The sequence below is a fragment of the Mycteria americana genome, chromosome 1 (genome assembly GCF_035582795.1).
Source record: "Mycteria americana isolate JAX WOST 10 ecotype Jacksonville Zoo and Gardens chromosome 1, USCA_MyAme_1.0, whole genome shotgun sequence".
NCBI classification, from domain to species: Eukaryota; Metazoa; Chordata; class Aves; order Ciconiiformes; family Ciconiidae; genus Mycteria; species Mycteria americana.
The window spans coordinates 40,709,433-40,723,977 of NC_134365.1; the positions used below are offsets into that span (position 1 = coordinate 40,709,433).

General features: G+C 44.0%; 1 protein-coding gene across 1 annotated transcript in view; it reads right to left on the reverse strand.

Moving 5' to 3' along the window:
- The window catches only part of PTPRB (protein tyrosine phosphatase receptor type B), a 46,688-nt gene extending 40,396 nt beyond the window's left edge, over positions 1-6,292 (reverse strand). Inside the window, exons 1-2 of the mRNA XM_075495584.1 lie at positions 5,882-6,292; positions 5,417-5,693 (exon numbers count right to left, since the gene is read on the reverse strand). Of these exons, the coding sequence (XP_075351699.1) occupies positions 5,417-5,693; positions 5,882-5,935 (331 nt within the window). The 5' untranslated portion in view covers positions 5,936-6,292. The remainder of the gene's footprint in view (positions 1-5,416; positions 5,694-5,881) is intronic.
- Between the last annotated feature and the right edge of the window lie 8,253 nt (positions 6,293-14,545).

Genomic DNA, 14,545 nt, shown 5'->3' on the forward strand with positions numbered 1-14,545 from the left:
TTCAGAAACAGAGATGAAAATTAAATTGACAAAATCAATAAATAAAAATAACTATCTTCTTTTCTTGACCTCTTTCTTAAAGGCCAAGCTAACTCTGCTTAAATCTGAAAAAAAAAAAAAAAAAAAAAGTCAAACACCAAGCATATAAAACTTCAGGCCAAATAGTTAAAACTTCACCCAGTTACAGCAATTGAAACAGGAGGTTTTAATGAAAAGTGTCAGGAAATCTTAACAATAGGCTTGACTACCAGCTCCACCTATAATATATACTAAGCCACTAAAGACTATTATGTTGGCAAAAGTGAACAGTGGGGATATAATCTTGTTCCTTGAAGGCAATTGTTCTAATCAGAAAGGTCAAACTTTGGGAGTCAGAAATAAATTCCAGCACTATATATGGTCAGATGCACAGGCAGCTGAAAAAGTTTTAATTTGACTGATATCAAGAGAACAGGCATGATAACTGCCAAGAAGTTTAACTCTCTCTCTGACAAAGTTGGGATAAGGTTGACTGCTTGTCAGTCCTGCAAAAGTAATCAACTTTGTAATCTGCATTATTTGCCAAATTCTACAAAAGAAGACATCTCCTACATTTTTAGAAGCCCTTATACTGTCCTGGGTAATCTGTCTTCTAAGGTGCATTAGTAAAGAAAAGAAAGAAAAGAGTTGCGTGCCTAGAAGGTGAAGTTCAGAAATTCAGACTTTATCTAATCTATCTGGTCCAGAAAACAAAACACTCAGTGCTCTGTACATCCGCTAGAACAAAGGAACAATGAGATTGGGAAGTGCCTGAGCTGAAAGAGCCCTGGATGGAAACAAACACTTAAAAAGCCATTTACATTGTTATACAAGTCTCTGCTGGCAACGATACAACACTGATATATCACAGAAATAAAATATTTTCACCAAGATATTTTTATACCATTTGATAGTATATGAATTAATGTCTCCTGGTCTACAAAGGAATCTTCCAGAAGACTTATTATTGTCTGAATTATATTGCACCTCCATTTTCATTTTTTGGGAAGAGCGTATGCTTTGTGTGCACAGCTGCTACAGATACATTTTACAGAAATGATAGATACGGTTATGTCCAATCCCAACGACATGACTTGCAAATACAGCCTGTAAGCACAGAAACACCCCTGCCTTATGCAGGGGAAAAAAAATAACCGAGAGATACAAGCCTAGGACTGAGTAATGAGGAATTCCTGCCAGTCTCAGCCATCTTCCTACCAAATTATCCATTTTTTTCCTAGTTTTCCCTAGTCATAAAACAGTAACCTACTTCACAAGGACTTTTCTGAAGATTAAGTAAAGAGGGTTGATTTCATTGTCCTTATTAAGTACAAATATCCATTTATTTGGGATGATATGCAACCTAGAAAATCTTTAGAACATGGTTATTTATTTTCTTCTTGTACTCTCGCCTTTTGAGATGATGATCATAACCATTACATGATTATGGGTGATAGGATTATACAGCCTACAGTCAGAGCCATGTCACAGTAGTTGTTCCTACAGATGGCTAACAAATCAGATTTGTCCCAAATAATTTGAAATTTACAGGACTGAACACATGGCCAAGCCACGCTTCTGGCATTTACAGAGTTACATATTACAATGGAAAAATACTGTACCAGTCTGTGTCTTAGAAGGTAGAATTTTTAACCTCTTTTCATTCAACTATTTAGCAATTTTTCTGACAAAAAGTTATTTACTTGTTAGTTCTCTCAGTACAGGTGGCTTCGATTAGGCAGTAACATAATATATCACTGCAATATTTTTGTAGAAAACAATGTTGAAAATGGCATTTATAAGCCTATTTTAGAAGATATATTTGAAAGCAGGGGAATTGCCAAGTTGTTTTTCATGGATCTCAAGACCAATATTTCAATTCAGAATTGAAATTCATAAATTTAACTGTAGTTTAGGATTTGTTCATATACTATTGTTTTTAACTAGAATTTTAATTGAAGACCTAGTCATTCACTGAAAATACACTACTGAAATACACAGTTATGCTGGTGCACAGACATTTGGAGAATTAAGAACTTAAAAAGTATTTTATCTGAAATCAAGAAAGACACAACGCTACCATCTTTTGTCATAGAGCAGCTCTCAGTCACAGAAATAGTTTTCCTGAGAACAATAAAGAAGATAATGTGAAAGGACTGACAGGTGCATGTGTTGTCCCAACTTTACAACGTCAAGCATGCTGACTAATTGTATGGTTTTCTGTGCTGGTTTATGTATATATATTAAAAAACCATAACAAATGGTAAATATTAATGTGAAATAAATATACAGACTTGTGCCTACTAACATCTGTAATCTTAGGTTTGCAGTGGAAAATATATCTGTAGCTCAGAGGTGATAAATGGCGTTATCAGCTTTTTCTTCATTTCCTATTCTATGAAAATAGCACAACTGCCAACACTGTATGCGTGTTTGCATGCCTGTGTATACCTGGCTTATATAGTGCATATGTGATTGTATTTTCCATCATTTTGGAGGACCTATTTTAGTTCTGCTTTAGAGGATTAAATACTTGCCATTTTAAATTGATAACCCATAAATCAAAACTTCTTTAGTAAAGAGACTCCACCGTAGTGGACTAGTGCAGATTATTGTACCAGTATTCCATACATTATTAGATTTCAGATCTATGCATCCACAAGTGAAACAGAAGCTGCGTACTTACTCTATTGAACTATCAAATTTGCAAACAACATAGACTTAACTCATTGTCCTAACTATGATTTTAATGTGAAATTAAATACTGAAAAGGCCAAATTAAGTTAGGGATTTGGTCCTCTCCAAGCCTTCACATTACAACTGCAACTATGGTACTCATTATTCAACGCTTTCACCTTAAATCCTTAGTCAGAACAGATCAAACTCAAAATTTAACAAAATATTTTGGATTTTATGGGCTTAGCTACTCCAGCACTTTGTATAAAAACCACGATGAAAACTGGACTTATAACAGGAACAAGCACATGAAACTTTTAACAGGATTGAATACGAGCAAAAAGTTAAAGTTTCTGAACTAGGTATATAAACGAATCTGCAACTTTCTCTGTGTACATTTATTGTATCAAGACAATACAGATGGTCAAAACCTCACTTTGCAAAAGTAAACACATGAGATGGGATTCCTCTCACTTAACTTCAACCATCTAAACTTCAGGTGCCTGGTTTAACCTAGGCTCCTTTTATAGTCAGTGAAGAAAGCTGGGCACCTCCAAAGGGCAGCTCAGCCCATCTTTCTTAAACAAAGATCTCAGGAAGGGAACCTCACTGTGTACCAAGGTCAGACATCATATTTTTAGATGGGCCATGATAGCTCAGTTCCGCTACCATTCAAATCAGTGGGAATTTTGTTTACAATATGGCTGAAAGTATTGCTCATACTTCCATATACACAGGATAGTTTCCAGGAACACATGCTTATGGAATTCAGGCTCAGTAGACTGTAAAACAAAATTACTGACATCAAGTTACAAAGGAACAGGTGAAAAAGAGTTTCCAGAAAACCAGTTTAAAATGCTGCCCCTAGTGGAAACATAGAGAGGAATAATTCTTCCTCATTCTGCATTGAAATGCTTAGTACTGACAGTACAACATGGGTTGTTGACAGGCGTAACAAATCCTACATATGCTTTAGAAAAAAAAATAAATTTACAAATTTTGGAGTTAATTGCATATTTTGAACACCATCAAGCAATGCAACTGATGTGAGTGAATCAAGGGAAGCAAGGAACCATGGGGCAATCTGAGTAGCTGCCTTTGCAGGAAACCTCCATGGTTCCTCTATTATTATTTCATGCTTTTGACTGATCTCTGCTATCCAAAATCCAAACATAAACCTCACTTCAACTATGGTCCACTAATCTGCAGTATTTCAACTTAAACTTTAATCAATCTTTTCACTCTGACATCAGCTACATAATATGACTATAATCAGCAGTTGCTTCCAATCACTTTTGTCTTACAGTCTTGCAAAATCTATTTACTGATAAAAAGTCATAAATGACATGTACAAGCTACTGTCTAAATGGTTATGCATTAATCAAAATGCGGTCTAAAGTGGTATCTTTTCCTCTACTTCTACGCAAGTGTTCTATGATAGATCTCTACTATCCAGTAACAATGGTGATTTATACCTGTCACTCTGACAACAGTTGATTTATTCTTTCAATTTTCAAATTACAAGTCATCAATATTAAAAACAGTTGGCATGATGCATGGTACGGATTTAAATCACTGTCTGCATAGAAACCATTACTCATTTTTACCAAGTGACATGACTTGTGCTTAATGTATAGCTATCACACTAGCAGACCTGACACTAGACTTTTTTAACTTTGAGTTACCAAAGCAAATTAATGGAGGGTATTTAGTGCATTTGTACAGTTAATGCAGGGAAAAGGGTCTGACAGTAAACAATGTCTCTGAACTGGTAATTGTTAAGTATTTGGCTGCTGTAATCTTCAATACTAATACTGCAAAGTACCTCTCCGAAACTAACACTTTAGGAGCAAATCAGGGAGGCATTTAATGATGGGCCTCATTTAAGACATCTCTGTTTTGAGTCTTGTGTTACCACCATTAAAAAGTTGGACAATACTATATTTCATCATCTTTTAAAAAAACACAAATGCAGGTAGAAAGAGTCCAGTTCTGTCACTGTAGCTGGTGGCTCTGTCGTACATTGCTTCACAGCCGAGTCATTCACATGCACACACAAACACACATGCAGAAAGGGGACTTTCCTTGGCAGCACTCTGGCAGGCTGCTGGAACATTTTTACAGCCAGTCGTGGATGTGACACTGTAAGTGCTCTGCACACAACCGTACATCATAACACCTCACTGGTTGTATTCAAGGAAAACATACAAGCAAGAAGTTTCAGCCTTACTTTCTGACTTTTAGACTCTGGTTAGACAGAACAAAAGTACAGAAATGGGCTGAAACAGTAAGTTAGACTTGAACAGGATCTACCTGCCATGAAATAGATTGTATTTTAAACCCAGTAAATAAGCTGTCACCTGAGGAACTATGAAGCCAATAGGTTTGCATGAGCACAAAGGATGTTACAGGCTACTACTTCTTAAAGCATTCTGCTGGATGGCAGCTTAAGGGAGTGGCAGAAATGTACTCCCAGCGCTAACCCAGTCTCCTCACAGCACCTTCTGCTTTCGAGCCTGCTGGGTTAACTTTTGGCAGCGGTTATTTCTGGCAGCGGGGTAAAGAGAACGTTAAGGGCAGGATAGCTATGTTCAGCAAACACTGTAGGCTTACAGTCGCTGTAATGCATCGCCCTCCTCCTCTTACAGCCGGCCGAAGCAAGGGGACGGGAAGGAACAGCCCGGCGTCCCGCCCCGAGCACCTGCCGTGCCCTCCGCCGTACCTGTCTGCACGGAGATGTTGACAGCCTCCCCGCCGGCGAGCGGCTCGATGCGGAGGTGGTACCAGGTCCCGGCCTCCAGGCCCCGCAGGGTGCAGCCGTAGGAGCCGTTGCCCGTGGGGGCGGGCTGGCAGCCGGCCGCCTCCCCGTCCTCGGAGCGCCCGGCCAGGCTGAAGTTGCAGGCGCGGCCCGCGGCGCCCCAGCGCAGCCGGACGCTCTGCCCGACGACGCGCCGCTCCGTCAGGTTGGCGCTGCATCCCGCCGCCTCCCCCGCCGCGGCCTGCGGAGAGCGGGGAAAGCTCTGAGAGACCCGCCGGGCTCCGCCGGCCGCCCGTGCCCCCCCGCGCTCACCCCCCGACCCCGTCCCCGCTGCGTGCTGTGCCGGTGCGGGGCAAACCCGCCTGTGCCCCCCGGGCTCGGCTGGGACCTGCGAGGGGCGACCCCGCACCACCGCCCCCAGCCGCTCACCTTGGTCAGGGCCAGCGCCGTCCACAGGGCGAATCCCGCTCCATAGCTCAGCATCGCCGACAGTTTTTAACCCCGAAAACCCTCGCGGGGAGGGGAAGAGGGGAAGGGAGGCGGCGGGGGTGGGTGCGGGGTGGGGTGGCGGGGTATGAAGAAGCGAAGTGGCCGCGGCGGGCCCCGGGGGCCCCCCGCTCCCCGCCGGGCTCCGCGCGGCGGCCGCCGAGCCCTCTGCCGGGCCGCCCGCTTGCTGCATGCGCTCGGGGCTGCCCCGGCCGCCTCGCCGCCTCCCTGCCACCGGGGTGGGGTGGGGGGGCTGCCCGCCGCCCGCCCGCCCGCGGCTGAGGAGGAGCGGAGGAGGCGGGGGAGGCGGCCGCCGCTTCCCACGCTGCCATTCTGACCCGGGCTGACTCTGCCGGAGCCTTTCCCGCCGACTTCCGCAATCAAGAGGCGATTTCCTCGCGTCTCGCTGCGGGGGGCGAAGCGCGGCGACCCGGGACCTGCCGCCCGCCGCCGCCCCCGCGCCCCCCGACCAGGGGGGCGCGGGGGCGGCTGGCCCCGGGGTGCCGCCCCTCGCTCCTCGTGGGTCCTACCTTCCTCCCGGCTCCTCTCCCACCCCACCTCCCTTCCTTCCTCGCCGCTTCCTCCCTATGTCGGCTCTCCCCCGGGGCTTCTCTCCCCGTGCTCCTGCTGGCTCATGGGGGCCCCTCGGCCCCTCAGCGCTGCCGTTGTTGGTGGGGGGCGGCAGCACTCCCGCCTCACGCCGGCTGCATCTCACTTGCCGCCTTGCCTTGCCTCATGGCTGCCTCGCCTCATAACTGCCTCTCCTCGCGTCTGCCTCACCTCATGCCCACCTTGCCTTGCATCTGCCTTGCCTCATGGCTGCCTCGTCTCATGCTTGCCTCGCCTCATGCCCGCCTCGCCTCACGCCCGCCTCGCCTCACGCCTGGCTTGCCTCATGGCTGCCTTGCCTCGCATGCCCCCTTCTCCTCACGCCTGCCACCCCTCATGGCTGCCACCCCTCATGGCTGCCTCGCCTCACATCTGCCTCACTTCATGGCCACCTTGCCTTGCATGCCTGCTTCTCCTCATGCCTGCCACCCCTCACACCCGCCCCATCTCCTGGCCCACCCTCTTCTTGGCCTCAGCCATCACTAAACCGCCATTCCAGCTCCCGTGTCCCAAACATTTACATTTTTAGGGTTAGTCGTGGACCACCAAGGCCTCCGTCCTCTCCCCGGCCCTGCGGCACCATGACCAGAGGCATTGCGGCAAGGAGACTCCCGGCAGAGCCTGACGCCAAGCTCCTGCCTGCAGCCCCACGTGCCGGCAGAGTAGCAGCCCGTCTGTCAGCGACCAAGTTATCTCAGGTTTTTGTTTTGTTCTGCATTGACTTGTGTCCTTGAAACAATTCCTTCCCACATCCCCTGAATAACTCCCAAGCTAAAATTGCACGCGCCACGGAAAGCAAGAAAAGTCTCCCTATTTTCAGACCGCAACTCCAAACCGGCTGCAGCCACAACACAGCTCTGTTTCTGTCATGCATGCCCATTTCCTTCTTGTTTTGGTTTCAGCCTCTTAAAACTCACGTATAAGTATATGTGGGGTGGGGTGAGGGAGAAGAAACGTAGTGAGAAGTGTTTTGGACCTTCAGATACTCAAACAGACAATAACCTAGCACCCATGGGGTAAATTTGAGATTGCATAAAGGGGGAGGAATTTGACGTTTACTTTCTTCACATGGGAATGGCACTTTTCTGCATCTTTCTGTACTGTATGATGCACATGGGATTTTAACTTTTAAAAGCAGCGCCTCAAACAAATTGAACACCATCTCCGTTTCACTTTTACCCCATTTTAGGCAGAAAAAGGTGCCAGGGTTTACAAATGTTAGTCTGCCTTTTAGGGGAGCTGCTGCTGCAGGATTTCAGGATTTTTCTGGGCATGAACCTGTCAAACAAGTTACAAATATCTGAAAAATCTAGCTTTCATTCAGAAATTCTCATTCAGAAACCAGAGGTCTGAGCACTCTTGGGTGGTTTCTGTGGAAAGCTTCATCTGTCCCAGTGGAGCTCCATGCCTGGTCCTCGGGGCATGGCACAGAAAGTGTTGGGCTTTACTCTCTAAAGGCTTGGGATGATTAATAATGTCATGAATATCACCTTAAGTGAGGATATAAATATGCGTTGATTATTATGCCATTCTCAAGCCCATTTCAGAACAAGATCTCCCTTGGAAGAGATGTTTTCCGTACTGCAGACAAAAGGAGGGACCATGCCCCAAAGAGCTAGTACATCCATAAACAAACCATTGATGGAAAACACAAGGTGTGTGTATTAGACCTAAACTGGGAGTAAAATGATGTAGGTGTCTTGTAATCAGTTCATGGTGTGAGATTTCTGGCAGCATAAATTCATCTTTAGATGATTGTGCTTTTGGGAACTAATGGCATAAACCACACCAATATTCTTCCAGCACTGGAAAAGAGCAAATCTGAAGGCTTATCGGGATGTTTGGATTACTTCAACCCCCTCTCTGAAAATGAGAATATTTGGAGTAACCTGCCTTTTCTTGGAAAGTGGAGCTCACATTGTAGGGATTTTTGAAAACATCCATAATCTGAATTTGCAGGGAAGATGTAATTCAGATATGTAGGTGTAAATTAGTTAAGTAGATGTAATATATGAAAGTAAAAAAAATCAGTGCAAACTTACAAATGTCAGGAAAGAAATTGAAACTACCACAAGTGAATTTTAAAGACCTTGGAAATACCTGTCTGTCTGTCTCTCCAAGCTAATGTAAGATAATCTGTGGAGAAAAGGGATGTTGCTGCTTCTCAGCATTGCCTATAATTTAGAAGTTCCTACTTTATTACTCTTATTCTTGCTATTGTAAAATCTTTAAAACTACTCTGCTATATTGGTAGGAAAGTACTAGTTTATTAAGGGTTTTGAGACTTCCTTCTGTACGTTATCCAGCACAAAGCTGATGTAAGGGTAAGGTCTACCACAGACGTTGATGCCAGCACTGGAATAAAACAGAAGGGGTCCACAATTCACTGGTGGCAATATATTTATACAGAATAGCCAAGATAATACGAGTAATTATTTCCAGACTGAATACATTGAATAAATGGACTTTTAGCAAATCAGCAGTCACACAGCCTTTAACACTTACCGATCTGTGTGGCTAGCCAAGAAACTAATTAAAAAAGAAAAAAGAAAAAAAAAAAAAGAACTGGAAGTGAGTTTTGGGAGTGGCCGGACATGTCTCTAATAGCAGGCTCCAAAGTCCCTTTCAGACACTTTCCCAAGGTTTCCTGACTTCTTTTTTTTTAACACCAACCTCTCTCTCTGTCTCTCTAATCAAGAGGAAATGGGCTTTGCATAGCTTTTGTCATGGCTTGAAAGTGCAAGCTGCAGTTTTACTTGAAATCCAAGGCTGCTTGAAGCCAAACATTTTGTTCGATTGAAGTGTCACCATTGTCCCCCCCAAAATGGGTACGCTCACAGTCAAATAACATCAAGGCTTTAGTTCTACAAAGAAGAGGACCTAGCCTGGGCAAATGCAGTTCATAGAAGGTATTGTCTTCCTAACAACAATACTCAGCGCTTACTTAGTCTATGTGTTTTCAAAGTATCATGTTAAATCTGGCTAATCCTTTAACGACCCTGCTAGTTTGACAAAAATGTTTTTAACTCCACTGTTAAGACAGGGAAACTGAGAGATGGAGGCCAAAGATTTTAAGTTTGTGTGTCTAAATTGGTGTATCTAGATTCAAATGTCCAGACCCGGCTGGAGGCTCTAAGGGACAGATATTAATGATTTTTTTTTTTCATGGATATGCTTAGAATGCTTATCATCAGGATTCTGGTTTGAAAGCTTTGACCTAAGCAACTTGCTCAGTGCAAATTATGTGAATCAGGAGGTGAACTGGGGTAGGAACAGACGAGGTAGTAGCTTGAGTTCAAAGGGTGCCATTTCTCTAGCACTGGTGGGATTATTTAGTAGGAGTGCTGGAGGCAGTTTGGGTAATACCAGATTATATAGGACATTTCCATTTGGAGGAAACCAGTATTCTGTGCAGGAGGTATGCATATGGACAGAGGGCATGGGGAAATAAGCTCAGCCTGCCTGCACCAAGCCAGAATAATCGTATTTTAAAAGAACTGTCTCCATCAGCTATGGAACAGGGTGCAGTGCATCCATCATCGGCTCAGTCCCTTCCCCTCATCAGCACTAGAACAGCAGTGTCAGGGTCCGTAAACCTTCAAGTGGGTTATTTGGGTCAACACAGTCCTGGGTGTCACTACTTCTCCTTTCTCCCTGTCTCTAGTGATGTTGTTCATACCAGATCGTACAGATTGCTCTGTCCACAGTCCTCCCAAATACGACACACATTTCTTAGTCTTATCCACACTAACACTGACACCCAAAGTAGTAACTGAAACAGCATGTTTGTCTGCCTCAATACATTGAGTGCAGTGTGGTCTCCTGGAGAAGAAGCCACAGGGAATTTAGGGATTTTCAGTTCTAAACCACTACGTGTTGATAGCGATACAGTGACCAATAATGTCCTGCATGCTTTAGCTCTAACTTCCCGTGCACATTTTGCCAATGGTGATTCCAGATTTGCTCTCAGATTGCTTAACTTGCAGAAAAGGAAGACTGGAAACTGATGAGGAGGTACTGAACGCCCACCATTAGCTCCTTCTATGGATGGGGCTGGCACCCCCGTTCCCCCCCTCTGCCAGGGCTGTTTGTGGTTGGACAAAGCAGAGACCAAGAAGTGGCTGTGTCTCCACTCTGCCTATCGGTCAGTAGATAAGCTGACCAGGGTCAAGGCCAGGCTTCCTTGTAAGGCAAGTTAAAGCATTCGGATTTCACTTGCTTTGATCTGTAAACCATGTAGGTAATTTTAGGACTCAATCATCCTAAATAAGGTCATAAAACATACTGTGATTCTTAGAGCGTAATTAGAGCTAGACCCTCATTTCATGCAACAAACCAATGGCAGAGCCTAAGTCACTGAGAGCAGATACTCAGGCTCCTGTGGCTCCTGCCACGTCCGTGAGCTTTCCATTGCTCCTCACGTATCCCAAGCATTTCCCTCGAGCTTAGAGATTTTCCCAATGCATTGAGCACACCAGGATTGTGCTGTACAGAAGAGGCAGAATTTTTCTGCAGCTGTGCTTCTAGCAAAGGGCACCATCAGCATGAAAAAAGCATCCCATCAAAATAAAGCACAAAGCTTAGTCCTGTAGCTGTTTTTTTTAGTCCACGAAACATCCACCTGTAATAGCTATCAGGCTCCACAGAGTGGAGCAGGCTTAATAAAAATCAATCAATAATCCTTCTGCCTTACCTCTTCTGTAGTGCTAGAGTATTGAAGAGTGGTTGTTGGAATCCAGGCTTTCTCTGTTACTGCAGATTTCAAGTCAAAGTAGAGGTTTTCAATGAGATTTTTACTGAAGTGTTCAGTCACGTTTCTGATAAACATCTCTGTGCTGCTCTTCAGCAGATTTTCAGGCCTAGAGGTAACAGCATTTAAAGGGGAGGATGTAGTTCTAGTACTCCATACAGAAGTGTCTGCATCTTGGAGATCTAAGACAAATAAAGGAAAGTAATTAAAATCAGCTCTACATTTTTATAAACAATTCTTTAGATGCCAATAAATGTGGCTGATACGACTTCTAAGTAGTTTAAGTGCACCTGTCAGTTCTATAGTTTTTTGTTTTCAGTGCAAACATGTATTTTGCATCAATACCAAAGTCTGTGCAAAACAAAAGCAGAAAAAAATTAATTTCCCTGAACATTCATACCATTCATTTTAAATACAGTCCATCAATGACTCTGAAGTGAAGGGTTGTACTTTGTCACTAGCAGCACAATGTTTTCACTCATAGCTTTTTCACTTGCTTGAGTCTATCAAACAGCACGCAGTTTCAGCTTTATATGGTCAACCCCCCCCTTGTAGGTATATGGGCCAGATTCTCATCTGCCTTTGGTTGGTGTAAGTTCAAAATATGGCTTTATTCAAGATAATTTTTCAAGATAATTTGTTCAAGATAATTTTTTGTTCAAGATATTTGTTCAAGATAAGTTCCTTGTGCCCACATGGGACATTGCTCTTGCATTTTTAAATCAGTCCCATGCAGAGACCGTGCTAACCCCTGACTGCTCTCTTCCCAAGGTTCAGCTAACAATCGTATCAGTTAACTGAAGTGTCTGCAAATATAATGGTGGATTTGCTTTTTCAGTCACGTATCCTTCAGAGAACGCCAAAGTTGCAATTAGAGCGCAGGAAAGATTTTACTACACATTTTTCCTCCACGTTTTCATGGCTCTTCCTCCCCATTGGTATGTATTTAATATCCTTTCTTTGTGGCTGTGAGGGCAGGGTTCAAGCTGTGGTGGCCTCTACATCTGGTAGCATCACATTTCAGCTAAGCGATTGGAATTACTCACTGGCCCCTTCTCCTCACAAAAAGCTGCCCTGCCATTGCTGGAGCACAGCTAGTGTGCATTGGCTCAATGCCCAAGACACTTTGTTTGTCCTTGAACTGGGGTCTCCAGCATGACAGAACCTTGTTTTGCTGCTGAGCCACTGGGCTGGTTGCCATTTATAACAATTTTAGCTCACAAACCCTCTAAAGAAAATGTAATGACTGGGTTAAATTGCAGCAGAAGCCTCCAAATGTAATTACTTGGTGTGCAATTATGATGTCTTAGCAGGCCAAAGTGTGATTACCTCTTACCCGAAGGATCAGTGGGTGAGCTTCCATGAAGCCAACATGATGGGGTTTTTTGTGTATGTGTAAATATATATGTTAACATGTTTATATAAAGAAACTTGCAGTACTCTCATTTGCATCCAGAAATAAATGTGAGACTGTAAGCCCTTGTAAGAGACACTTTCATGCAAGTGTTTCCTGTGCTTGACAGCACAGTGCATTCACCTGGTACACGGTTTTGGATCCTCTTGAAAAGGATTGGTTTGCTGGAATGGGTTGATACCCAGATTGAACGTTTCCCCTCCTTTTATCTAACTCTGGGAATTCTCTGGGAATAAAAATCTCCAAGTCTCCATTTAATTACAAAAAATGTTGATCAAATATTTTTCCAAATCAAGGCACTGAAAACAATACTACAGATCTAGTTCTGCTCTCTGTTATACCCCTGCAAAGGGTTTCATCAAACCCTCAGGTCTGGTCCGACACTGCATGATCATCCTCATGCTGCTGCATTTGCAGAATCCCCTGCAGAGTGCCTATGGTGCAGAGTCTGCTGTAGTCCTAAGTCACATACCTTCATGGCCCCCACCAAAAGGACGGGGAGGAGTCTGGCAGGGGCAGCCTTGTGCTCAAGCTGTCGTCTTAGTTGACACAAGTCCAGACTTAGTCTAAATTCCATGTCAGTCATTGTTCCTGGGGATCTACTAGTTGGGGGTCTCTGAAAGTCTGCGGTAGGCAACTGGAAATGCTAGCCCCAAGGACTTGGAAAGAATTAGGCCTGCTGGCTCTGTGCCTCTCAGATATCTCCAAGTTCAGCAAGGAGTAGAACTTACTGATAGAAAGACGGCTAAAAAAAAAGTACATCTGAGTGGTCAGCAGCCACTTAGAAAAAACGGCCACTCAGTTGGGTTCCTAAATATAGATTTACATACGCAACTTAAAAACACATTAAAAAAAAATCTTGGCTTTATTTACAGACAAATAGCAGCGATTCCAACAGGAAGACGTTTGCATTCCAGTGCAATTGTGCTTTAGGAAAGCTGCTGCTCCATAAAAGGGAAGCTGGTGCTGGCAGCGACATTTACGGGACTCAGCAGCCAGGGGATAACTGGCATTCCTGGTGCAGGAGCTGAGGGGAGAGCTTGACCCTCCTGGAAGCGAAACGCTTGGTCCTCAGAAATGTTCCACCAGCCTGAGGAGGTACCATGAACAAGCACTTGGTCAGTACACAACCCAACTCCTCTTGTTAAGCTCGGGGCTATTCTGGGTTTCCAGCCAAAGGATCTTTCCCAGCAAAGACTGACAACAGTCTGTTACCTGTAACCTATGGACGGAAATGGCTTGCGCATAGCACTATGCCATACTGGCATAGTATATGCCAGTATATGGCATAGCACTATGCCATACTGGCAACATCAGATATACATACCAGTGCTTTCCGTGTATCCTACATTGGACTGACTAATAAGGTTCATATCTGCCCTCACTTCAAGAAAATCAGGATCCAGGTTTATATTCTCTTTCTAAGGAAAGCCACTATGGTCCTAGCATAAGGACCCTCATAGCCCTTCTTCAATAGCAGGCACTTATAAAAGAAAACTGCGTATTATAAGACCCAAGCAGACATATTTCTACACAACTTGAGTTTCAGATTTTTAAACCAGAAAAAACTCACCTCCCGTCTGGACATCAGTAAAGTACACAGAAATTTCAACAGTGGGATTTTTCAAAAGTGTTTAGCATTGTTCTAGCAGTCTCTTTGGAAATCAGTCATAAAACTGTTCATGGGAACAGAACTGCAGCACTGACACTGACGTTGATCACTAGTGGCTGAATGATACACAGTGTGTGAACATACCATTGTAATCATCAGTAGCACACCCAGGAGAAATTATGACATTCTGACTAAGCGCATATTTCATCCATGGGGTGTACT